Here is a 26,919-nt window from a genome sequence, read left to right on the forward strand (position 1 = left end):
CTAAGAATCAGAGTCTAGACTGCTGAAGTTATGTGTGTAGTTCAAAGAAGAAAACCTGAGGGCACAGGAATCTGTGTAAGACTACAGCACTGCCAGCATAGATGCCTCGGGTTGAGAAATCTGAGGCATCATCGGAGGCAAATCCTCGGACAGACCTTGTCCGAGGTTTTCGCCCGAGGTATTTTTTTGCCCTGAGAATTACCTTGGATCAAAACCTTGGGAAGCTTCTGTCCGAGGTTTTTCATCCGAGGATACCTCGAATTTTGTAATCCGAGGTAAATATGTTGGTGGTGCAGCAGAACACGCTAGTCTGCGACAATATCAAGCACTGACCTGTGAGCTCAAAAGGGATCGTGAAGAGCACACGTAGAAGGTATTATACAAAACAAAAATAACAATTGATTTTGATTATTTTCAACCAAGCTTACCTGAGGGCGCAGGAATCTGTGTAAGACTACAGCAGAACATGCTAGTCTACAACAATATCAAGCACTGGCCTAACAACAACACAAGTTAACCAATCACAAAAACAGATTTATACGAGACTGAAAGAAGAGAAAGTAATTAGGAAGAATTTTTTTTTAACTACCTGTGAGCTCGAAAGGGATGGTGAAGAGCACACATAGAAGGTATTAGATAAAACAAAAATAACAGTTGATTTCTAGGTCGAGAGTTGTGATGTTAGTAAAGGTGGTTTAGAAAAGAGAAAGATAGTAGTGAAAAAAGCTAATAGAGAAACAACTCACTGATTCTTTTTGACAAGAAAAGAATCAGAAAAGAGGGGAAAGCAAAACACAAAGAGAACAGATAACCTGTAAGAAATTTTCCATCATCTCTTGATTCCAACTTCCCAGTTTGTCAACTAGCTCAACTGAAATAAAACCTCAATCTAACCCCTTTGGTCAACTTCTTACACTAATGTAACACAACACAACACGCCTTACTTGTACAACTTCTAAATCTCCTTCTGACAACCTCAATTCGGAGAATGATCTTTGACTAACAATAAAGATAGTTAACCCGTAAGAGGTCAGTAGCTCAAAACACCCCCTCAAAGAGCATTAACCCAGAAAACGTAGACCCAGTTTCTTCCTAATATTTGAGAACTGCTCCTTAGGTAGCTGTTTAGTTAATAAATCTGCAACCATTAAGTGAGTTGGACAATGCTTAATAGAGAGATCACCCTATTTTCCAACTTCTCTTATCCAATGATAATGGATTTCAATGTGCTTAGTTCTAGCATGAAAAATAGATTTTGATGTAAGATGGACTGCACCTAAATTATCACTCTGAAGAACTGTTGGATTAGGAACCGTAAAACCAAAACATGACATCATGTTCCTTAGCTAAATCAACTCTTGTCCAGCTTTGGTCATTGCCCAATACTCAGCCTCAGTTGAAGATAAAGCAACTCTAGGCTGAAATCGACTGCGCCAAGAAATTGGTCCACCCGCTAAGACAAAAACATAGCCTGTAGTCAAACGGCAAGTGTTCACGTCACCAGCCTAATCTGTGTTGCAGTGTGAAATGGGACATTCAAAACTGAGTTGTCCAGAAATGACGCTTGGAGAATCACCAGACTACACAATGCCAACATTAATAGTGTGACAAAGATACCTGAGAACGTGCATCACGGAATCCCAGTGAAGTTTATTAGGGTTTTCAAGATGCTGAGATAGAACTCCCACCACGTGAGCCATGTCGGGACAATTACATTGAGCTAAGTACATCAATGACCCCACCACGCTTCTGTATGGAAGTTTGGTTTTGGCAAATTCCTGAGCTTCCTCTTCAGTAGATTTTAAAATTTTGACGTTTGGAAATAACAGAGTAACGGCTGGTTTTGAGTTTGTCATTGCATATGGCTTCTGAGACATTGAGTAAGTGTGGCCATTTATCCTATGAATTTAGATACCGACAACAGTATGTGCAAGTACTAAATCCTCCATTTCCCACTTAGCAGAAATTTTGACCTTAGACCTTGCTATATCATTTCCAGTGATATCAAGGTCATCAACATTAACCTAAACCGCAGTGAATAAGTTACCAGAACAAATGTAAATACAATGGTCAATTTCACATTGGTAGAACCCAATTTCAATGAGATCTTTGACTGACAATAAGAATAGTTAACCCGTAAGAGGTCAGTATCTTAACAAGTTCTGTTCTGAACTTTATCTACCCTGCTCTGACAGGTATGTAGTTCATTTATGTTTTCTTGTTTCATAAATCTTGTTCATTCATTATTGTGATGGAATAAATACTGATCCAAGATCTTCTCCAAACTTCTTGGGTGAAAGGTGAGTTAAACTCATATTGTGGGATTTGATATACTTCATAGATTTCTGTTCTGAACTGTATCTACCCTGCTCTGACAGATTTGTAACAATGGCGAGATTGGCTTGGTGGTGGACAGCCGCCACCAGATGGTCAGTGGCGCAGCAGCCAAAAGGCGAGATTGCCTGAATGCTGTACTGCTTTCCTATCAGCCCAATCATCCTTTGTTACCATTTTCAGAAAGCCCTGCCTGAAATTGAAGCTCTACACCAAAGCTTGTTGAGAAATTTCCATTGGGAGGGTTGCAGACCTTACCTTTTCTATTGTGGAGCGTCCTGATTTTCACAATCTCTGGAATTGTGTGATCAAAGCACTGAGGGAATGCAAGCAAAGCAACATGAAATTGTATCTTAAATGCACAAGTTTTTTGAAAAGAACACGAGAATACATTACTGAAGTGGAGTGGAAAAGAAGTGAGTATGTTTTGGACTTCACCAAACACCAAGGCAATCATGGCCGTTAAAGTACACCTGCTTTGGCAAGGAAAGTCGCATTAATAATTTAATGCAACTTCTACATCCCAGTGAGAATTTTCTCACTGTGTATGTACATGTAAAATCACACAACAGTGTATTTGTCAAAAAGGTTTGGTAGCCACATAAAAAGCAAGACCACCATGGTGATCATGAATCACAATGACCTCTTTTACCATTTGGTAAACAAGGTCATTGAGTTGATTGAGTTCAAAAACCAACAAAATTCTTGATCACCGTCAATTTGATTTAACAGTGTTCTTTTCTCAACTTCTGCTATACTTTTTTATGAAATTCAATTGATGATAACATGGTTAATATTCAAGAGCTTCAGCGTTGGAGGCGTTGACTTTACCAAAAATTCTACTTCCATCACCTAATTATAATCAGTTCTGCTAGATTCTATTACAACACATCCTTGAATCCAACAATGATGAAAATACCAAGATTATATTGATCCTTTCTGGCCAGATGTTGGTCAATGAGTTGCTAAATGGTCACAATGAGATTTTCTATGAAGATATGAGAATGAAAAAGGTGGTATTTGTTGAATTGAGAGGAATGCTTGAAGAAGCTGGATCACTTGCTGATACCAGATGGGTCACTAGTACTGAGCAACTTGCTCTTTTACTCTACTGTCTCATCACTGGACTCTTGAATACAAAGCTCAATCAACACTTTCAAAGATCTACCAATACTGTTTCAAAGGAAATCTATTTTACTTTTTCTATTGTTTCTTCCAAATGCTGATAATGATATTGGTATAGGATCATCAACAAGTTGACTATTGATATCACTACCAATACTTGATTGATACATTTTACATTGCTCTTCCTCAACAATATTGAGAAGACTGGCTACACAAAAATCCAAATAGGAAGTTTATCTAAAATGAAAATGAACAAAAGGGTTTATACTCCAAACTGGACCCTGGAAAGAGCCTGTGGAGGTCAGTGACAAAATAGGTTGGAATTGGGGTTTTTGGCAAGATTGTCAGTGAGGTAAAGGGTTGGGATCTTGACTTTGAGTAGCCAAAGTCGTTTGTGATGCAAGAGGTTGGAGCAAGGTTGGAAGAGGTCAAAAATTATTTTATGTGCATTGATTTAAAAATGTCTGAAAGAACTCTAAAACCTACTGCAATGGCAAAACACATTACTCTGAGGGAATCAATTGGATCTTGATACATATATGCATATGTTTTTGCAATTTCTTGAGTAAGAAAAAAACAAACACTTGTAACAAAACCATTTTAAACAACTCTAGATGCCAATGACATAATTTGACCCCAACCCTATGGAAAAAGAAAAGAAAAGAAATTCAAAAATCAATTCAAGAGAAAGCTAGAAAGACACAAACCCTTTGATCTTAATTCAGAAGCTACAACCCTGTTAACCTTTGTACCTAAACTTCTTTTCCATTACACAAAAGTACAGCAGCATTATTATCTACATAATCTCATCAATTTACCATTGGATGGAATGACAAGAAAACACTTTGTACAGCTCTCAAAAACTTGATTGACCAGAGAGGTGTGAATGTGAATTACAATCTGGTATAAGTAACCTCTCTGTCCTCATTGCACCTAAATCAATCAGCAGTCAATCCCTGCAAGCTCACTTGGACCAAACTATTTAAGACAAAAGCAAAGCTCATGGTAATTCTTTGGTAAAACAAAAACCAAATGGAACTCACAGAAGTCTCAAAGTGTCATGGTCTAGTGCCTTTTTGATATGTTAGGGTCTTGAGGTTAGTGATGAAAAAGGTCAGGATCCAACATTTTTCAAAAGTTGACCATGAACAGGTCAGAATTTACCTCACTAACCTGCGCAGGTGTTTTCAGGTTTTTTCCCAAACAAGCTTTTGTCTAAGGAATCTTAGAATCCTGATCAGATCACACAACAATTTTATCAGTCAAATGATCTATCAGTAGCAGTTCAATCCAGAGAGAGAATTGGGAGGATAGTTGTTGTTCATAGAAGAAGTTTTCATGATGAATGAATTCCCTTTCTATCAAACAAATAAACCCATGAAAGTAAGAAAAAGAAATTGACAGCAATGATTAGTTCATACCTGATCAGATCAAAAAAACAAGTTTATCAGTCAATTTATCTATTAGGAGCAGTTGGATCCGGAGAGAGAATTGGAATGATAGTTGTTATTTTTAGAGGAAATTTTGATGATGAATGAGAAAGAAAAATTTCCTCAGGTCAGGAAATTGCAAGACAACATTCAGCAGTACAAGTTGTGGTAAGGTTAATTAGGCAAAGGGCTGTGAGGAAAAGGCGCGGCACAAAATACTACGGTTGTAAGAAATACATAAGTAGAAATGAGAGACATGATATGAAATATAAAGAATGAAACACAGATTTAGTATTTGCTTCCAACATCTTCCATAGTCAATTGTGTTTGATTAGGCGGAAGAGCTCCATGAGCCCCTATACAGGCAAGTATTGAAAAGTGCAAGGATTGGATTGCTACACCCGACAAGCAGGGCAATATATATCACATGCGGAAGAGTGTGTAGGACTAATATCCATTACCTCCACCAAAATCATACCCATAGCCATTGTAATACTGGACTGGACTGGAAGCAAGCATGTAATCAGAAAGATGGTTAAGTTGATTCCCAGGGATCAAGAGACTTACGGCAAATCGGTGCTGGGCGTGCCGACCCCTGGTTTGACAGCCGTATCAACAGTCTGGGTGCTCGGTGTGGTAACAAAGGACTGGACGTTCGATGGTAAAACAACGGATTGGCCATTCAGTGGTAAAACAACGGATTGGGTTTTCGATGAGTCAACTGGTGTAGTTGGGCTGTTCATGTCAATTCAGCAGTCAGAAGATGCCGATCAAATTGGTGTGAACATGGGATCCTTCCTACTTTTGTAAAGGTATCCCAAATACCGTTGCTGAGAGAAAAACGAAATCGCCATGATCAGAGCAAATATTGTCAGCGCAACCCAAAGCGAATAAACATGTAAAAACCATCTTCGAGGTAGAGAAGAAATCACCTGCAAGGACTGCAAAGACAAGTCCAATGGTAAAACGCATAGTTGTTGTCACGTTTCGAATGCCCGATTGGCCGGCTTGGATGTGTTTCAATTATTTTGAAGCGTGAGGACAGAGAAGCGATTGCTCCAAACGGTCGAACTTGGAGAATCAGGGAGTACTCGTGTCATAAGTCAATAAAAATAGTCAAATTGAGGAATTTATTTCCTTTCTCGACCGACGAAGTATCGGGTCGCGAGCGACAGCGTGGAACTTTCTTCACTGCCGATTGCACAAACCTTGCCAAAGTTACAGCGCCAATTTGCTCCAGTTTTGCGGGAAAACCTGTTCAAAGTTGGATTTTCTTTTGAAATTGACAGTGAGTTTGAAAATTGCGTTCGCGGTTTGCTCGTCAACTCCTTCTCGGTGTTGAGTCGTGATCTCACGAGTCACAGCACGCCCATGAAATGTCGAATTTGCATGCGCCTCTCCAGGGGACATTCACACCCGTTGAGAAAGAAGATTTTCGCCGTCTTTGCACAAACTTTCTTCAGACAACTTTTGATGATGCTCAAGATTGTTTTTTTAACCAGACTGATTGATTGACTCATAAACGATTTGTTCGGTTACGATTTTGATGGTGCTCGAAATCATTTTGTTTGAATCCGATCAATTGGTTCATGTTTTCTTTGATTTGGACCGAGCAATTGCCTCATAAACAATCTGTCTTGGAGCCGAATGTGTTTCTGAGATGATTGTTATCAAAGTAACTAAAGCTGATATCAATGAATTTCGTTGGATGTCTTAGAGCATCCGCACTCGTGCGGTAAGTCGGGTGCGGTAAGGTTAAATTTACCGCAAACGCGGGGTCTTTTCCACACCGGTGAAAAATTAGCCCCGCGGTAGTTAATTTTCGGTCATTTTGCGTTAGCGAATCGGTAAATTTACCAATTGGCTAACGCATGCGGTATCACACATCACGACTTGTTCCCGGCAACTCGACTCCAAAAACAAAACTCAACCAGACCTCCAACACCAAAGTCAACAACCAATATCTCCTTTTCACCACTCACACACGATGAATTCCAAGCCTTACAGTTGCATGAATCAACTCGAGAACGTTCGACACCGATCGATGTCTTCAATTGAAATAAGTCAATCAACCATCTTGAACTCGACTCCAAACCATTCAGATGAAAATGAAAGATGTCTAGATTCATATAGCTATGTAGAGGTCAATATTTAAGAAAATCAACATTAAAAGACCAATCATTGGAGGACTTTTAGGATCAAGTGATACAAATTAAAAATTGAAGTTTGGATTTTTATTTCCTAGTTTTAAATTCTTTAAATCTTTTACAAGATCATTATGTGTATTCAGACTCATTAAAAGCTTTCTCGATGTAGTAAAGCCTTTGTTTTTTAATTGGAATTCATGTATTAAGATCTGAACAAACTCATGTTAAATTTGTAATTTTAAATTAAGATCTATCGATCGAGTAGATGAACAGGATGATATCGGGTCTTCATGTGTAGATGGAGTATTAGTATCTTAGTGCAAAGAAGAGAACAGTGCCTCTATCACATGAAAACTGGCCATGAAAGCAGGTGATGTGTACTCAAAAAATTAAAACTTTACCTTACTGCACAACCGGTGCGGAGTACATGCACTATCTGTAAAGTTATAAAAGTTACAGCGCTGCTAATGCAAACGAGTGCGAAATTTGGTTGAGTTAAGTAACTTTTTACTTAATGTTGTGTTTGTTACCGCACGTGACCAAATTAACAACCGCAAACGAGTGCGGATGCTCTTAAGAAAGACACGACTTAAGGCTTAGGTCCATGAACAAGGTCCAAGTACATAGTGAGGTTACGTACAGCTGTACAACTCTTCCAGAGGAAGAAAAATTTACAGTTTGAAAATTTTCCGGCCTCACACCAACGGTTCACCAGACCTTGTTAATCCTCGATACTTTCAACATTTTATATAATCAACCTCATCTCAAAAGTTTTGATACCTCCCACCCACCCAGCTGGAACGGGCCTGCGCGCCGCCAAAAAAAGGAAAGTTTTTAATCGTGGCGAAAAAGAAGGCGCGCGGACCCGGGACCGGGCTCCCCCGAACATATTCCTATCTCAGCCTAAATAAAATTAGGCCAAGGTAGGAATACCTTTTAGGTATATAAAATGAGAAGCTCACTTGAATAAGGAGCATAGAGAGTGGATAAAGTGATTGAGGATGGATTGGCCCGTTCGGCTGGAACCCGAAAACGGTTTTTGGTCAAATCAGTTTGCCAGTGCAGCTTAAAAACGAGTAGACTTTGTTAGGTTTGTCATTTCACGTTCATTGGAACAAAAACCAACAGCCTCTCTGTACAAAGAAGGCAGCCAATCTGATTACTAAAACAGCAAGATTCACTATATCATAATCTCAAGTGCCCAGATTCAGATTCGAATGTAGGTATGAAACAAGTTTTCAAGGGAGTAATATTTCGAGTGGAAATCCACGGCTCAAATCCAGAACTAGTCTTGATCCATCTCAAAGCATCTGATAAATGGTGATTGTTTGGGAGGTGTTCTATGTGCGATGTCAAGGAAAGGAAAAAAGACTTAAAAAGAGAGGACGACCGAGGTCCTATCGCAAGAATACAGGCGATGCATATTTCATCACTTTCAATTCTTCATAGCAGGCTTCTATATATCTTCACGTATTAATTGAAGACTATTCAAACCTTCGCAAGATGATCATCATGATCTTCAGCAGATGGTGTAATAAAAACTTGGCCCATAATCTGAAACTATACTAATCGTAATACATGAACTAATCTAAGTCATCTTTTTAGGAATTGGCAGTGGAGCATGGAGATAGATCGTGCATTGTGGTACGAAACGGAGTTTGAAGACAGATGACTCGGAATGCATTTGGGAAAGCCTCGCGTACAAATCATGATCGCACTCAGATACAAAAGACCAACACAGTCGCTCGTCAAGTTCGATCACTGCACAATCAGGACTTATCATTTATACTTTCGGATCCAATCTTCTCAAATCACTCGTGATCCGTAAAATGGATCTCGGAAAACGATATATTTTCTCTACTGGCTTTCTATGCGTATTGAACATCACCCTCTTGGCAGGCCTACTATCAAATGGAGCGAGAGACGTAGAAAGTTCTAGAAGACTGATAGCCCCATCAGAAACGCGTCAGTACAAGAATTACGATAGCTCTATAATGATTACACTGCTTGTTGACAAGTACATAAGACTCATCTTGATTAAAATTTACAGAGAAAGCCACGATAAGTGCGGTCGACCAGAATCTCCTACAACAAGACCATCTCAACACTTGGAGAGACTTGAGGACAATTGATGAAGTAGTAAGGCACAACAGAGTGGCTAGTGTTTATTCGCAAAGGATGCAGGAGTGGGGTCCGAAGTTATTGAAATTGAACAGTCCTTCCCAGACACTGATAACTCAAATGGATGCTTCCGCATGGGCAGAAACCAAGCCCCACAGAGCTCTGGCAATGGTCATGTATTATTTCATCGAAACCATGAAGTCACATTCACCTCAAAATGATCACAAAGAAATAGAAAGCCTTGCAGTAGGGATAGAAGATTCTTCCAAGTTCAAATACTACTACAACTCAGTCGTTGCAAGACAGATGGTCAACAAATTCATGTATGAATACATGCTCAAATTTTCTTGGTACTTGTTGATCAAACAGTATAGCAAGGGTTTCAAGGCAGATCATAAAGGGGCCCTACAATCTTCAATTGAACAAGCGATACGTGTTTGGAAAGAAAAGAACCCTCAACCACTTCAGGTTGAATATACTCGTCATTACCGACAATATATGAGGTTGATAGAAATTCTTGATCCATTAGCCGCCGCAGGCATTCAGAACAGCGATGTGATCAGAAAAGTCGATATCCGTAGTATCAGTTTGCGGAACGCAAGGACATTTCTTTCAAAGTATTCTACTGATCCTAACAAGGTTCATAAGAACTTGGTTAGCATCTCACCATCTGATACGTTTAGAGCAATCAAATTTCCGCTTTTCGGATACCCTCTTGACATCAACGGTAAGGAATCAGCTGCGATCGAAGCAACAGTTCTCGACATGTGGAAATCCCGTGGTCAAAATGATGTGAATTTCGCCTCTGAACTGATTGAAATTTCAAGAAGTCTTCCGACAGCGCGTTTTCCAAAAGGCGGAGACGTTTTTCCCCAGAGGGTGAGAGAAATGCGTGGTTTTCGTTTACTCACCACAATATACAAGCAGCACAAGTCTCCTTATTCCCAGATGTGGAACCATGTCGCAAAACTTGTCAATCTTGCAGCAAAGCTCGACAAGCCAGATTCTGAAGAACAATCGATATTATGGCAAATGATACGAGCAGCATTCCTGTCCCTTTCAAAAGATTTTGGGCAAGGCAAATGTGTTAAACAGATAGAAAACAGTATTATGTTTTATTTATTCATCAAAAGGATCGGAGAGGTCCTCGAGGCAGCCGTAGAGTTCCATTTCCCTACAACTCCACCTGAGAAAAGAGTGAGCAGATCACAGTTCATGATTTTTTTTTTTTTTTTTTGCATTGCTTTAAGTGCTTTTTCAGCCGTTAGGCTATCAAACACTGCATATATGTTCCAGCACCGGTAAAACCCCTCTGGCTGTGTCAGGGGAAAGGTAGCTGTTGGCTGTTTCAACTAAGAGTACAAGTGTAATAAAGGGAAAACATGGGTAGGGCGATGAAGTATGGAGAAAAGAGACTAGTCTTGAGGTTCTTGGGGTTCGGTGAGGTTGTTCGGCCGTGGTTCGTCTGAGATTTTCGCCCAGACCCAACGGTTGGCAAAACGCCAGGTGGCATTGCAGAAGGTGGTAGTGGCTTTGAAGGTGCTTGGTGTAGAGAGGACGCGTTTGTCCATCCTGAAAGTTTTTTGCTCGGCGAGGCCTTGTCGTTCGACGTCACGTTCAAATGCGACTCGAGCCTGTGCATGATTTTGACAGATAAAGAGGAAGTGGTCAACGGTCTCGACACCCTCTTGGCAACTGCAAGAGGGGTCAACTGGTTGTTGGAAACGGTGGAGATAGGCGTTAAGGGGAACATGTCCAGAACGTAGCTGGGTCAGGGTTGCGATTTCGTGTTTTTTGAGGTCGTCCAGTCCATCGAGATGTTTCTTCCCATTGGGTTTGTGACCTAGTCGGGTGATATCTTTCTCGCAGAAAGATTCGGTTTGCTCCTTTCGCCATTCCTTGATGGCTGCAAGGAAGGCTGCGGTATTGGGAGTATTGGTGAAGGTGCTCGGTAGATCGCGTTTCGCCAAAGAGTTTGCAATCTTGTCGACTTTCTCGTTGCCTGGGATGCCCTTATGTCCTGGGCACCATCGGATAACGACGCGCAATTGAGGATAGCTGTGGAGTATGCATTGAAGGTATTTGAAAGTTTTGTGTCTGTTGTCTAAGGAAGAGACCGATGACGAATTTGAGTGAAGGTCTTTAACCACCCCTTGATTGTCAAGGATGATTGAAGCACGGTGAGTAGCGGCTGTGGCACGATCGAGGGTCATTTGTAGGCCTAGTTGAACACCGCGGTACTCAGCTTGGTATATCCCTTGGGTTCTTGCTGGACCAAGTGCTGTCGAAGAATTTTTGCCTGAGTTAGCGCACCAAGCCGCTGCGGCTGTGTTTTTTCCTGGAATCCTCGAACCGTCCGTGTAGATGATGAGGTGCTGGCGCGATGGTTGAAGGCGAAGGGTGTCGGAAATGGCACGTTTCTCGTCTTCCTGGAGTACTGTGGAGTAATTCGGGGGTCTGATGAGTGATGATGCGGGGTCGACTGGAAGTTGGACCGCGTATTCCTCAAAATGTTTGTAAAGAGGGTGTTCGAAGAAAAGGTGGAAAGGGTTTTTGTGGCTCTTGGGGATGGAAAGCTGAGCCTGTTGGATGATCTTGAACAAAGGATGAGCATTATTCTTTGTCAGTGAGCGGGCCATAAAGCCCAGAACTTTACTCTGGAGGCGCGTCTTTGGAGGGGTGAGATAGAGGTCGTGTCGTAAGAAGACCGTTGGGGTGGACTTCATCGCGCCCAGCGCCGCTCGTGCGCAGGTGTTGTCGATGGCAGCCAGCTGTTCGGTAAAATACTTGGGCGGTTCGGTTGGCATCCAGGCCATGGCGCCGTAGTCAATCGCAGCATGGACCGTGGTAGTCATCAGGATCTTCAGGAGCCTGGGCGGTATGCCCCAGCCTTGTTTGGCTAGGCTGGCCAGGAAGCCCGCTCGTTGTTTGCCCTTGGCGAGCACATCGTGTCTGTGTTGTTTGAAGGTCAGTGATTTGTCAATTTTAATACCTAACCATTTGGCGAAGGGGGCTGGCTTGAGTCCTGTCCTATCGGCAAAGTCAATAGTGGGGCAGGTATCGAGGTTGATGTCCTGCAGAGTGAATAGGACCCAGAAGGTCTTCTTTGTGTCGAAAATGGCGCCGTGGCGTTTGGCCCATTGTTGCTGTCTGAAAGCCAAAGTCTGCATCTGAGAGCGGAGTTGATGGGTGTCGAGAGCAGAAGATAGCAGGACTACGTCGTCGACAAAGCCCAGGGCTGCGGCTGTAGGGATATTGTCAGTGATGGCTAGGAGCGAGGAATTGTACAAGAGGTAAAGTAGGGGTGAGAGTGGGGATCCCTGTGGTAAACCGTGATCCAGGGTGAAATCTTGAGATTCAAATCCATTGAAAGTAAGCGTGGTGGATCGGTCGGAGAGAAAATCGTGGATAATGTCCAGAGTCTGGGTGTTGATGCCCATTTTCTCGAGCGTGTCGAGGAGGCGTGGGTGGTGAACCGAAGGGAAGGCGGATTTGACGTCCGCGAAGAGAGCGCCAACCACCTTACCCTTCGCCCACTCACCTTTGATCCACGAGGTGAGGTGGACCAATGCCTCCTGGCTTGATCGATCAGGGCGTCCTCCGTAGTGTCCGTTGTGCAGAAGCTTGAGCTTTTCGGCCTGGGCTGATAAATGGACTGTGAGCAGTTTTTCATAGAACTTACCTAGCGTCACCAGGAGGGCGATTGGCCGATAAGAAGCTGCTTGAGTGTAGTCTGACTTCCCTGGCTTAGGGATCATGACTGTGGTGGCTCGTTTCCATCCACTAGGGATAATGCCAGTGATAGTCACACACTGAAACAGGAACCTCACGTGGGATTTTACAACGTCCCATACCATGCGCCAGACCCAATTCTGGATCTTGTCCGAGCCTGGTGCCTTGGTAGGAGGGCTGTCGTTGACCACTGCCCCTACCGATTCGTTAGTGATGAATTGGAGGAAGGGAGGTGTGATTTCTGGTGAAGGTCGATGGGAGCTCTTCAGAGGGAAGAGCAGGTGGCTGGTATCGTCCAGGTTGCACGGTGCAGTCGCCACACATGTGGACGAGAATAAGGCTTCGGCCTTTTCCTCGTTTGACGTGCACGTCCTACCGTCGGGCGTGATGATCGTGCTGACGAGAGATGACGTCTTGCGTCCGGATGCGATTCTTTTGGCTTGGAAAAGGGTTTGATGGTCGAGATCCGACAGGTACTGGCGCCAAGAGCTCTCCTTAGCGTGATCAATTGCCTTGTTAAAGGCGTTCCGTGCTGTGTTGTAGAGTGCTCGGTTTTCGGGTGTGTGGTGTTGTTTTAGGTGGCGTCGTGCTTTTGAGGTTGCCTTTCTGAGCGGCTCCAGAACGTCTGGTCGCCACCAGTGTTTATGCTTCATGTTTGTTGACTTCGCTGGCGAGTGTTTGTTCAGGGCATCAACAACTGCTGTTCGTAAAGAGTCGTCAAAAGTGTCTATGTCTTGGCGGGTTAAGAGGGTTTTGAGCTTGGGAAGAGAAGTCATGAGTTCGGTCTTTAGAAGGATGGGCTCTACTTTCCGCCAGTTCTTCTTTCCTGAGGATTTGTCGCTAGGACTCGGGGTTGTCTGGGTGGAGAAACAAGTGACCAAAGCTTGGTGGTCGGATTGATGGTTTAGGATGTCGTCGCTGTCGATGAAGCACGAAATCGTTGCTTCGTCGAAGTCCTCATTGACCCACACCAGGTCAATAGAGGTGCCAAGGGTGTCGTCACGGTGCAATCCAAAAGTGGGTTGTCCTTTTGGAGACCTCAGTGTGAGACCCCATTCCGTCATCATCTCAATGAGGCGGTCGGCGTCTCGGTCGACAATCTTGCTGTGGTCAGGATTCCAGAGAGGGGAGTGTAGGTTGGAGTCGGTGGTGCAAACCACTGGTAGGAGTTGCGTTTCGAGGTTTGCCGTCTTGAGGATGTCGGTGAACGCCGTGAATCCGTCAAGGGTCTTGTGTGGGTTGTATACACTCGCCACCAAGACCTTGAAACCGTCAATCGTGAGGACGCTGGCTGCAACGTTCCTCGACGTATGATGGATCGGATTCACTTCGGGGTATAGGTCTTGCCTCACATAAAGGCAGGCCCGAGGTCGATCAATTTCGGTGAGAGATGCTGGGGTAGGACAAATGAGTGTCCAGTTGGTTTGGTTGGTTGGGAGGTTGTCGACAGGGTTGACATACGGCTCTTGGATTGAGATAATAGAAAAAAGATTAGTAATGTCAGAATTAAAGAGAGAGAGAGTTACATATTTTGAGTGCTTGCAATTCAACTGTAGAATTGAAGCTGTGTTCTTCATTGATAGTTGTTCGCGTATCCGGTGCTCTAACATTGAGTACGGGATAAGTCGGGCTGGTCAATGATGATGATTTTTGGAGAGCCACTCGGATTGTGTGGCGGGAATTGGCTGGCAATTCGAGCTCCACACGTAGGGGCGAAAGGGTGGTGTAGAAAATCCGCATGATTTTCCTTGAACAGCCGAGGTAGGTCAGCATTCGGGTCAGCTTTGAGCTTGCCCCTGGCACAAGCCGTGCACTTCAAGGCAAGTGTGCCTTTGGCTGGGCAGGTGTGAGCGTGATGAGGGCCAGCGCATGTGGGACACATCGGTGGGATTGGACAAGCCGCCGCCGTGTGTCCTACCGCCCGGCAGTTGAAACACCTGGTGGGAGGTGGTCCACTGAGCTCTGTGCGATGTCGGCTCCTGCCCTGCCAAACCTTGGTTTTGACAGCCAGCGACGCCTGGCTCAGGGTTTTGAAACCTATGAGGAGAGAGGAGTGGCGCTTGTTCACATCCTCGCCTGCTTCTTTTTTCAGCCATCTGACAAATAAGACGTCATCGAGCAAGGTGCCATTGCACGTCTTCAAGAGGTCAATATCCTCTGGTCTCGACGGATTGAAAGTAGTGGGGACACCGTGTACTATGACAGCGTGTGTTTCCTGTTTGATCGACAGGTTTGGAGAAATCTTTGGGAGCCACTCCTGTTGTTGGTTACGGAGGGCTTGGGCGTGGCGTTGAGAGTCCACATAGACAACCAAGTCGCCAGACGGATGGCGGTGGATGTTCCTGACCTCAATAGAGGAGGAATCATCCGGCTTGAGCATGATTTTGGATGCTTTCAGCTCCAGGTTGAGAACTTTGATCAACTCCGGGATTGACTTTTCAACGCCCGCTATATTTGCGGGGTCTAATTGGTTGAGAGTGACCGTATTGTCAGAACGTGAGCGTGGGCCAGGTTTTGGTTGAGCACGATGGCTCGGTTGGATGGTTGATTTTGGAGAGGGGGTGGTGTTCGGTGCGTGCTTCGACGCTGCCGAAGCGTAAGAGGTCTTGGCTGGGGTTTTCTTCTTCCCCGATTGCTCTGGAAGGCCGTCAGCCACCAGTTTTGCAATGTGTTCTGAGAGCACATCCACTCGATCAGCGATCGTGGAGACTCTGAAGTCAAACGCCGACGTGAGAGCAGAGGTTGGGTCGGTGACAGTCTTACGACTGGTATCAAACACGGTGCGTCTAGAGTCGTTGACGCTGGCTTGTTCCTTGATCATCCCAGTCAGCAGTAGGATATCGGCTGCTGACTCGACGTCAACTTTGATGGAGCTCGTTTTCTTGGACTTCGGTACGAGAGTGACACTCGTGACTTCGACCAATCGTTGGATAAGGACTTCAAGGGACCTTGGCGTCGAGCCCCCTGGAAACAACTTCGCGATACGAGCCGAACGAGGAGTGTTCGATAGCTCGTCGGCTTCCACGAATGGACAGATCGTCGGAGTTGCCAAACGTGTTCGTTTCCGATCACGCAAGAGAGATGTGGTAGAGGCAGAAGGGCTTGGTTCTTCTGTACTCAGAGGAGGGAGGGTGGCCTTCTTGAGGACCGATGCTTGACGCGTAACGGGGGCCTTCGCCGCTGATTGAGGCAGCAGTTCGACCTCGTTGATCGCATCCATCGCGTCGTCGTAGACCGATTGATCGCAGCAAAGCTCGACAAGCCAGATTCTGAAGAACAATCGATATTATGGCAAATGATACGAGCAGCATTCCTGTCCCTTTCAAAAGATTTTGGGCAAGGCAAATGTGTTAAACAGATAGAAAACAGTATTATGTTTTATTTATTCATCAAAAGGATCGGAGAGGTCCTCGAGGCAGCCGTAGAGTTCCATTTCCCTACAACTCCACCTGAGAAAAGAGAATCCCCCCACAGTTCATGATGTACTATTGGTGTTTGATGTCTCATAAGAAACGTGGAGATCACAACAAGCTGGCAAAGACTGTCAAGTGGATGGAATTCGAAGTCGGCCGAGTTTATATGGATCATCTAATCGCTTCAAAGAAGCTGAACGAGTTTTACTCCCAGATTCAACTACCTCGTGAAGATGGGCCAAGGGGATTGCTGGTTTTGGGTCAAGAAGGAGCAATGTTACCCCGTTCGAGAATAGTGAAAGAAGTTGAAAGACGTTTGCGCGGAGGAAAAAAGGATCCTCAAAATGATCGTGCTGTATTGGCAAGGCCTAGGGGCACCAATAACGAACTGGAAACTATACAACATGCCTCGAAGAGCTCGCCTGGGGGTCAAAAATTCATTTCAGATCACAAACAATATTTAATAGACAAGCTGAACTTCGAGAAATTTTGGGGGAGATCTAGCCAAAACCCACACCTACTTAATTCATACAAAGGACCTGTAGCCAATAGTGCTTTAATCCACATGTCCTTCCAGCGCTTCGCCGAGAAGAGAAAATCAGTCACGGCTAGTTTAGAGGGATCGGAAAGAGATGTCGCAGCGGGATCCAAGAAGAAGCCGAGGACTCAATCGGTTGTGGGCTCCTCATCAGAGGGTGGTGGGAGTCACTTTCCCGCAGGATATGCTGGCCCCACAACTCTCCTTACAGATGGAACGCAAAGCACACTTTACCGCAATAATCCTATGCTCAAGGACACCCCAACGAGTCAAGAATCGAGGACAGGTGGTGAGTCGAGATCATCGATTCAGCCAATAATTGAAGCTCCTCATGATTTACACGGTGCTAGGACTGACATTTACTTGTATGTTAATTCAGGACGGCCGTCATCGATCCTACTGGTTTCGGGAGAAACATCAAAAAAAAGTGGCCAACATATTTCTCCTCTTAATTTCGAAATACCTTTGGAAAACGCCTCCGGTGACCGTGATTTTAGATTCATGCTTCCCGATTTAAACGAACCTTTGACGCCAGTTTCAAGGCAAGAAGATCACCAGAAAGACGCTGCTTCCGATTTGTCTGTACACCCATCATTTTGGCAGTACTCGGGAGGTGTTCGTCCAGTTATACCTGGGCAACAAGGTTACTCACCACTATCCACTCGCAGGGAAGAAGTACCAGATCTCAATATGTAATACGGAATTTGCAGATTGTACATGAGCAGGCATGTTTTTCATTGATCTGGGGATTCCGGAAGTATATGCTGAAATTGACAGCAGATATTTTTGGAGAATACCATGTACATATATACGGTACTCAAAGCTACATAGTTATACACTGGGCAGATGTAGTATTTTTCCCAAGTGAAAAATGATTGACCTGAAGGACAAACAAAATTGAAAAAGGTGGAATTCTGAATTCATTTTGTGTGTGCATTAACACTGCATTTTACTGCATTGATGCTGCATTTTTCCGCATTAATGGTGCATTTTTATGCATTAACACAGCATTTTTAATCATTTTGACATTAATTTTAATCATTTTGCATGGTGGAACAAAGCTACATAGTTATATAACACGTATATAGTTGTCATATATACTTTTTGATGAGAAGGATTCACTCTGAAAGAAACAATTAGACAATATTGGAAAGGTAAATTGCATTTAGTGAGCTTACCTGAAAGAAACAATTAGACAATATTGGAAAGGTGAAGAAGAGAGAAACCAATCCAGTCTAACAACAACTAACAGTATATCAATAACTAATGCTAATAATGTTATAAGAATATTGTTACAGTGAAGAGAAAGTTAGCAAACTACTATGATGTAATATCAATCAATGTCACATAGATTACATCCATAACACCCCCCCGTGCTAACAACTCAGTTAAAAAATACTCAATGATAACCTATGTTTTGTTAATAACAACCTAGATAACCCTTTTGTGAACATGTCAGCCAGCATCCTTGAAGATGAAACATGTACTAATTTAACTATTCCATCTGCCACGCATTGTCGTACAAAATGATATCTTGTATGAATATGTTTCGTTCGAGAATGATGAGATGGATTCTGCGCTAGTGCTTCTGCGCCTTCATTATCTACACACAACTTTATTACTTTATCCTTCGAAATACTCAACTCATTCAATAACGAAACCAACCAACGTGCTTCTCTACACGAGTCACTCATCGCCATATATTCAGCTTCAGTGCTTGATAAAGATGTTGTCCTTTGTTTCCGAGATCTCCACGAAACTGGTCCAACTCCCAACATAAAGACATAACCTGTTGTTGATCTTCTTTCATGACGGTCTTCAGCCCAATCCGCATCTGAATAAGCTGTCGGATTCAAATCATTTCCTCCTAAAGTTAATTTCAATTCCTTCGTCCTACATAAATAACCCAATACCCGTAACGCCGAATTCCAGTGTTGAGATGAAGGTTTCTTCAAAAATTGCGAAAGTCAATTAACTACAAATGAAATGTCTGGCCGAGTGCACTGGGCAACCCATAATAAGCCTCCTATTAAACTTGAATAAGGACATTCTGATATTTCATCATCTTCATTTGATGGAAGTAAAGTTTTGAAAGTATCGTCATTTGGTGAATTAAATAATTTGATATTAAATTTTGAGAATTGTTTTTCTAATGTTGAAATATAATGTGTCTGATCTACAGTTACTTTTTGATCTTTGACTTTTGAGATGTTAAGAGAAAGAAAATGTGATAATGGTTTGTCTGACGAAACTTCAAAGCGTTTCTTGATTAAAGTTCGAAAGTTATCAATCTCCTTATCAGTTCCCGTCACTGCTATGTCATCAACATGAGTAACTAGCATTGATTTGATATCTCCATCTTCATTCTTCTTATAATAAATGGAAGGATCATGTGATGAGCGAATATAACCAATTGACAATAAATATTCATGTAGTTTGATGTTCCATTGTCTTGGAGATTGTTTTAATCCATATAAAGATCTAAGTATTCTATATACCCAATCCGGATTTTCTTCATTGACGAAGCCTTCAGGATGCTCCATGTAGATCTCTTCATCCAGATCTCCATTTAAGAAAGCAGTTTTGATGTCCACAGCTACGCCTTTCCACTTGTTTTTCGCCATAAGAGTGAGAAATAATCTGATTGACTCTTGACGAGAAGTAGGTGAAAATACTTCTGAAAAATCTATTCCTTTGATTTGAGAAAAACCTAAAGCTACTAATCGTGCTTTCAGTTTGTATACTGACATATCAACATTTCTTTTCGTTTTGAAAATCCATTTACATCGGATGATTTTTCTTCGAGCAGGTCTAGGTACAAGTTTCCAAGTTCCTTTACCCACCAATGACTCCATCTCAGCTTCAGCCGCCAACTTCCAAAGATCCCAGTTGACGGACTTTTTAGCTTTCTTGTAAGTCGCAGGGTCCTTCTCAGATTCAATAAAAGCTGCTCGACCATATTTGCCGTAGCGTTCAGGTTGACGTCTTGACCGGATTGGTCGAGTATGAACAGCTTCTTGATTTAAATCTGTATCAGGAGAATTTGTTGGAATCGGTGTTTGATTTGATTCCAAAGAAGGCCATGGAAGTAGATTATCTTCTTTAGGCTGAAAATTATCGCTGGACGAATTTGATTTTAGACCAGGAAAAATTTTATCAAGGAACACTAAAGAAGTAGCTTTCAAAGCTTGCTTCTTTTCTGTATCCCATACTATAGCTCCTTCATTGTTGTTTAAATATGAAAGAAAAATAGCTTGACGCGCTCTAGGTTTTAGCGTCGAATTTGGTTTTATAACGTGAACCCATACTTTGCATCCAAAAGCGTGGAAAGTATGTTCTTGACGTTCACGAAGACCCATAAGTGAAGTTGGCGATTGAAACTTCTCGTTTGTTCTTGTCGGCATGTTGTTCAATGTCTCAATAGCATATTCTAATGCATCCCCCCAAAAACTATCCGGTAACAATGACTCTATCAAACAGCATCTTACTTTTTCTTTAACAGTCCTATTACATCTTTCTGCAACACCATTTAATTGTGGCGAATCAGGAGGCCCAGTGGTTTGAGTGATTCCTTTTTCGATGCAGAAATTTGTAAAGTCCTTGTTAATGTACTCCGTGCCGTTATCAGATCTCAACTCAGTTATTACACCATCAACTTTTGATGTCATCTCATTGTGAAACAATTTAAATTTACTCAAAACTTCATCTTTTGATTTCATTAAATAAATTTTTGTAAAGCGTGTAAAGTCATCAATAAAAGTTACAAAATATTTGAACCCCTTTCGAGACACAACTGAATAAGATGACACATCAGAATGAATAATACTGAGAGGTTTAGAAGATCTCCATCCTGCACGACTCGACATGTTGCGACGTCTCATTTTCCCTTGAATACAAATACTACAGGTTTGTAGCTTCCTCAAATCACTTTCATCAACCTTAATATTTAGCGTTGATAATTTCTTTTCGAGAGATGCATATCCAGGATGATTAAATCTAAGATGCCATAAATTCACATCAGCAACTGAAGCTCTAGACGTTTTATCCGGAGATGTTGATTGACGTACCTTTTGATCGAGGTAGTAGAGATTTCCTTGACGTTTTCCGGTTCCGATGATATCTCCTGAAAATTGAGAGTTTTTGATGAAAGATACTTTTTCGGAGTCAAAAACGGATACTATGTTTTTATCGGCTAACTTAGAAATTGAGAGAAGTGGTTCAGACAAAGATGGGACATAGAGAGATTTGATGTCGTTGAAATCAGAAAAAGGTAATGAGATTAATCCTTTTGAGACAGCTTTAACATTCGAACCATTTGCTAGACTGATCATCATGTCATCTGGTTTCTTGTTTATTAAAGCGTCAGAATAAGGAGTCATGATTTGGGAAGTTCCTGAATCGACTAGCCAACCATCTGCTTTACCAACAGAAGCCTTGATAACTGCAGCAGCCGATATTTCTGAATTCATATCGATCGATACATCTGATTCAGATGAAATGAGTGATGCTGAAGCCGCTTTCGCTTTTGCTGCTTTAGCTCGGCGAACTTGATTTTTAGTCGGTTTACTTTTAGAGACTTCCGAAGTGGCCTTCTCAGATTTTAAAACCTCATATTTATCAAGCTTGGATTTCAGAATTCTACAATCATCAATCAAATGGCCTGCCTTGCTGCAATGAGTGCAAGATATTTCCTTCTGCTTAGTGTTTTTAGCAGATGAAATAGTTTCAGGATCCTCTGAAGAGATCGAACGGCGAGTTGCTTCCTCTCGAAGAACCTTCAAAACAGTAGTCAATGTTACCGAATCACGTTGCAAGAGTGGAGCAAGTATAGGTTGCCAGTCCGATGTGAGAGACAAGCTGACTGCAGTTGCAAATACTGAATCGGCAGTAAGAGGTCGTTGTGGAGTTACTAACGCCTTAAACCGTTGATAATCCGCCGACATCGAATCGAGATGAGCAGTAATCGATTGATCACCCATTTTCGCGGTGATCAATTTCTTCAACCAGAACATAATCGATCCCGCCGATGCCTCTTGATGCGCTTCACGCAGTGCATTCCATTGGCTCTTGGGATCATCTTCGAAAGGTGAAAGATACTCATAGTTCGAGGAATCAACGTATCGAAGTATCAACGCTGATACCTTGCATCGATCATGCTCATCAGTTGATGGCAATGGATCAGGTTGGTTCTCCCTTATGACATATCCATAGGGAGATCCTCTAATAATCGTGCCCATTACGAACTGCCATTGGTGGTAGTTTGATAATGGTCCAGGAGCTTCGAGTGGTTTCACCCCAGTAGCGTCGAGTTTTTCGTGAGAATACGAAAGAGTAGTCGGTTTTGATTCCCAAGTAAGTGATTCACGAGTGTGTGATTCACTACGAGGATTCTTGATACGAGCAGTTGTCAAAGTCGGATTTGCCATTTTGGATTTTCCGAGAAGATAGTTAGTGTTTGAACAAGGAAGGTTTATGAATACTTCAATGTATGACGTTTTAAGCTTTCGGAGTTTATTCGATTGCTATATGTAGTTTATCGTCTTTGTACAGACGGCCCTTTCCGTAGGCTTTCAAAACCGATTTGAATCGAAACGGTTTTCAGAGGTGAACTTCTTATAGTTTTAACCGAGATGGGCTCATAACCTGATGAGAAGGATTCACTCTGAAAGAAACAATTAGACAATATTGGAAAGGTAAATTGCATTTAGTGAGCTTACCTGAAAGAAACAATTAGACAATATTGGAAAGGTGAAGAAGAGAGAAACCAATCCAGTCTAACAACAACTAACAGTATATCAATAACTAATGCTAATAATGTTATAAGAATATTGTTACAGTGAAGAGAAAGTTAGCAAACTACTATGATGTAATATCAATCAATGTCACATAGATTACATCCATAACACTTTTTTTTGGTGGGGAAAATAAAACAAATATACTTTTGGACTTGTTTTCCCCGCCAAAAAAAACTATGTAGCAAAAAGTATGTACGCGTACATACTTGTACATACTTGCTTTGAGTACCGTATATTTGATCAATTTGAGAATTTTTTTGCCATTCATCTCCTCACAATTTAGAACTTCAGAACATCAAACCTCCATATACAACCAGCAATTACATATAGAAATACTGTCCATAGAGGAACACTGCATTGGATAAAAATCTGGAGAAGCATACAGTTGTTATCACCAAAGCCCTCTGACTGGCTCCCTGCAAGAACAATTGGGGCAGTTGACCGGGTACTTTGGTATTTTTTATGCCATGATATTTCTTGAAAAGCCCATTTTTGGACTGTTCAGGTGTAGAGGAACCAAGAAATGGTACTCATGAACCTGTACAGCCACTTTTGCAAAAAGAAATTGATCTAAGACCCCAACCAGTTGGACCGCGGGCTGATTTGAGCCTGATGCAAGCCCAATACAGGCAGATTTCATGGCTTTACATCACTAGCTATGTACTTAACATCATAGTTAAGTCAGATTTATAGCATAAAAACCCACAACAAATACAAAAGTTTGGTCAAAATTGGTGAAAACCCCCAAATTTGTGATCGTGTTGGTGAAAGTAGGTGTTATTGGCACCCCCCGACCAGTCAGACCAGGGCCGGCCCCGGCCAAACCAGTCAGAGAGCTTTGGTGATAACAACTGTAATGGCTTTTGCAAGCGGAGTCTTGCGCCAAGTCCATGAATGGCTCCACGCTTACGGAATGAACACCTCGAGGAACAGCACCCTACAAGCGATGGAGAATCTTTGCCTGTTGCAAGAGCAGCGCTTTATGGCAGTGTTCAAAGTAAAACACCAGTTATCACCTCTGTTATGTTCTGACAATATAGACATCCATTTAAGAATCCACAATACTCAAGTCAAGACTTTGTCTTGACTTGTCCACGGCACCTGGGGTTTTTATATAGTCATTTGCGCATGCCTACAGGCCAAGTGCACTGCAGAAGCTGTTAGCCTGGCAAGTTTTTTGGATGCAATGGCCGCTGCTGACCAGAGAGCCGTTGAGCTGTCATCTTTTGTACCTACTCCGTCAGAAGTGGACCACATTTGTTCAGTGATCCGCGCGCAAATAGTGAAGGCCATAAAAGAATACTCAACACACTTACCTGGATTGTATGAGGCCAACAAGCTTCCCTCCCTCCCTACCAAGCCCCCCCCATTGATCCAATAGAGATGCATAAACCAAATATTCAATTTCTCCACATGATGGACGCTCCAGACAATTCCGTGGAAGGTGTTTCACGAGTTCTTGAACAGGTCATGGGGCAAATTGGTGTGGATCTTGAGAAGTACGCTGAGAAACTGTCAGTCGCTGGTGGCAACATAGGTTCTAATCAACTCATCGAGAGCCTACAAGTTAAAACGTTTCCCCGGGTGGATTCTTTCAAGGGTCTTGGGTTCGTTCTGTTGATTTTTGGCGGAGCTCACACTACATGGAAATTTACCAAAGCACTTCTGGCGCTTCATTGGGGTAATTTGGAAAATGGCGAAGACTTGGGCGCATGGAGATCGTGGTTTGCCTTGGGAGGTGATCACAAGAAACCGGTTGCATCACAGGATTTCAATACCATTATGCGCTCAATGCATATGATCCATAAAGCGAACCTGGTATACATTGTTTTGTCAGTCCGTCTTGTACCACCGCCCATAGAAACTGATCTTTGGACTGACATGTATAACTCGGTGAACAGGGAGGTCATGAGCACTAATAGCAATCTAGATCTGAGAAAAGAACATGATTGCAGTCAGCTGTTGGACCTCTTCTGGGACCAATACTTTGATGCTTGCGCTTTGGAAGAGGCCCAAGAGAGAAGTGACTCTACTCACTACAACCTTTTGCTACGCCTACGCAATTTTGCCACAGTTGTTGAAGCCCATGAAGCGACCCGCGCAGGGGATATCAGGCGAGTCATGGCAATGTGGAAGCTTTGGGCAGTCATGGCCCAAGGCCTTCAAGGGCTTTCACATTATGTGAGACATATCCCATGAATAGTTTTGCTTTTGCAAGAGTACTTACCGGAGAGCCTTTCCCATGCGATAAAGCATACCATACTTATACCTTCAAACAAGCGCAATAATAACTTCATGCTGATTGACGAGTATCTGGAGGTACATATCAACTACCTCAAAGACCATTATAACAATACGGTGAGCCAGCTTATGTGCAAAGCAAGCCCAACGTGTCCTCGTGCTTCACACAATCTCTCAGCGGTCATTGACCACCTCCATTCAAAATGCGCCAGGGTCACGGGACGGATCTCAAGCGCCTCACAGATTGGTTATCAACCAACATATATTTGGTGAGCAGGCATTCAGAAATGGTGCATTGCAATGCGAGACGTGTCTAATCCAGATTTACACCTACGTAGATGCTAAAACTAATGCAGCTGATCAAGGCGGATTCAGGTCACAAGATTGTATTTCAGGGGAATCTGTACACCATCACCCCCACCACGATGAAAGCATTCCTAACTTACGCCAAAGCACATTTCGGACCCAAAGTGGGAAGGCGCTCGCCAGGACCAGTCACCAATGTGTGGCATGCTGGGGTGCGCACCATTATTAAATTGATTTGGGCTGATACAGCCACAAGTCAATCCTCCCGGTTTTGTTGGGGGTCCAGGAATGTGTTATTGTTGTGGAACAATGAGGTGGAGGTGAACGCAGAGGAGGTATAAGCCCCTGGATGCGGATGATGCATTATAGATGTTAGAATGACATGTACATAGGGGTAACCACCTGACAGTCAACAGCTTATCTCACCTGGTTATCTCCCCTGGCCCTCTTAGGCAGACTGCCTCGGCCTTTGGCTGTGCCTCGTTTAGGACTGTCACCCAAAATAGATTCTTCACCACAATCCATAAGATCATGTGTTTGACTGTTTGTGAATCCAGAAGAGCCTGCTTGTCCTTGGGGCCTAGCTGCTGTGGCCACCTGTTTAACCTTTGCAGCTTGCTTGCGCTCCAAGACATGTGCGCCTTTGGCTTGTGCCTTTGCTTCTTCAGCCAGCTCCTTCTCCAAGGCGTGGGCTTGTTTGAGGGACGCCTTCGCAGCATCAGATTTCACCTTTTCCAGAGCCCGTGACTGTTTGAGGGTGACCTTAGCTGCTTCCGCTTGTGCTTTTGTGATCAGATTGCCCTCAGTGGATTGAGGAATCTTTGCTAGGCATTTCATACGGTTCACAGATTGCCCTCAATGGATTGAGGAATCTTTGCTAGGCACTTCATACGGTTCACAGCTTGCCTTCCGTCTGACGCTTGAGTTTTGATGGTTTCAGTTTGAAAATCGAGCTTCCATTGGGTGAACGCCCAGAACAAGGCCTCAAATTGACCCGGAATGGCCTTGCTGGCTAGAACCATGGCAAGGTCCGTAGGTTTTGTGAGAATGTTGACATTTTTAGCTAGATCCCATGCAACATTGCGGCCAAATAAGTTGGATGGTGCAAGGTATGATGAGGTTGGGTATCTAATACTAACACTACACCAAACACAGGGTCCAAATTTTATACTCACGACACATTAGCAAAGGAATCATACATGTTTGGTATCAAGATAGGTATTACTCATACTGATTATTTGTAGATTGACTTCGCTCAACACCAACCAGGTGTAAAGAGTGTGTTCCAAAGCTGCACAAAGTGTAGCCTGGCACCAAACATACAACAATCTTGACACAATCTTGGAAAAAGCTTTGCTAACACGTCGTGAGTGCAAAATTTGGACCCTGTGAAATGTCATCTTTACCGGGCGGTAAAGAAAACTACTGACATAGAAAAGTCCTGAGGCAACAGGAAGAGAGCTAAAAATCTGAAAAAATATGCACCTTGTTCCTAGATGTTGGGGCGTCATGATGAGTATTTTTTTGTATTTTACACGCAGAAATTGGTTTATGTACTAACAATAAATGCTGAAAATCAACAAAAACTCACATGTAACAATACCTGAAATTTGGGTCATGAGTATGAAGACAATATTTTGTGGTCTAAAAACTTCAATAACTTTTGCAATTCTGCTCCAAATAACTCGATTTGTGTTCTTTCAAAAGCTGCCTATTCTCCTTCACACTTCATAATGT

At 42.8% G+C, this 26,919-nt stretch overlaps 5 protein-coding genes across 5 annotated transcripts; 4 read left to right on the top strand and 1 right to left on the bottom strand.

The window, feature by feature from the left end:
* Positions 1–5,420: 5,420 nt before the first annotated feature.
* Positions 5,421–5,928, top strand: MELLADRAFT_109976 (uncharacterized protein; the record flags this gene model as incomplete). Its single annotated transcript, XM_007413974.1, has 2 exons — positions 5,421–5,667; positions 5,750–5,928. 2 exons carry the CDS (start codon positions 5,421–5,423, stop codon positions 5,926–5,928), a joined length of 426 nt encoding a protein of 141 aa, XP_007414036.1.
* Positions 5,929–8,865: 2,937 nt separating this feature from the next.
* On the top strand, positions 8,866–10,193 carry MELLADRAFT_66203 (uncharacterized protein; the record flags this gene model as incomplete). The annotated part of the gene is made up of 3 exons (XM_007413975.1): positions 8,866–9,001; positions 9,087–10,036; positions 10,143–10,193. 3 exons carry the CDS (start codon positions 8,866–8,868, stop codon positions 10,191–10,193), a joined length of 1,137 nt encoding a protein of 378 aa, XP_007414037.1.
* A 6,176-nt stretch (positions 10,194–16,369) lies between these two features.
* Positions 16,370–17,292, top strand: MELLADRAFT_66204 (uncharacterized protein; the record flags this gene model as incomplete). Its single annotated transcript, XM_007413976.1, has 2 exons — positions 16,370–17,133; positions 17,220–17,292. The coding sequence occupies 2 exons, from the start codon at positions 16,370–16,372 to the stop codon at positions 17,290–17,292; spliced, it is 837 nt and encodes a 278-aa protein (XP_007414038.1).
* A 6,759-nt stretch (positions 17,293–24,051) lies between these two features.
* MELLADRAFT_66205 (uncharacterized protein) lies at positions 24,052–24,554 on the top strand (the record flags this gene model as incomplete). The annotated part of the gene is made up of 2 exons (XM_007413977.1): positions 24,052–24,453; positions 24,537–24,554. 2 exons carry the CDS (start codon positions 24,052–24,054, stop codon positions 24,552–24,554), a joined length of 420 nt encoding a protein of 139 aa, XP_007414039.1.
* Positions 24,555–25,407: 853 nt separating this feature from the next.
* Positions 25,408–26,204, bottom strand: MELLADRAFT_91219 (uncharacterized protein; the record flags this gene model as incomplete). Its single annotated transcript, XM_007414019.1, has 3 exons — positions 25,408–25,527; positions 25,609–26,006; positions 26,075–26,204. 3 exons carry the CDS (start codon positions 26,202–26,204, stop codon positions 25,408–25,410), a joined length of 648 nt encoding a protein of 215 aa, XP_007414081.1.
* Positions 26,205–26,919: the final 715 nt, after the last annotated feature.

Source organism: Melampsora larici-populina (assembly GCF_000204055.1).
Source record: "Melampsora larici-populina 98AG31 unplaced genomic scaffold MELLAscaffold_40, whole genome shotgun sequence".
In the NCBI taxonomy this organism is placed as follows: Eukaryota; Fungi; Basidiomycota; class Pucciniomycetes; order Pucciniales; family Melampsoraceae; genus Melampsora; species Melampsora laricis-populina.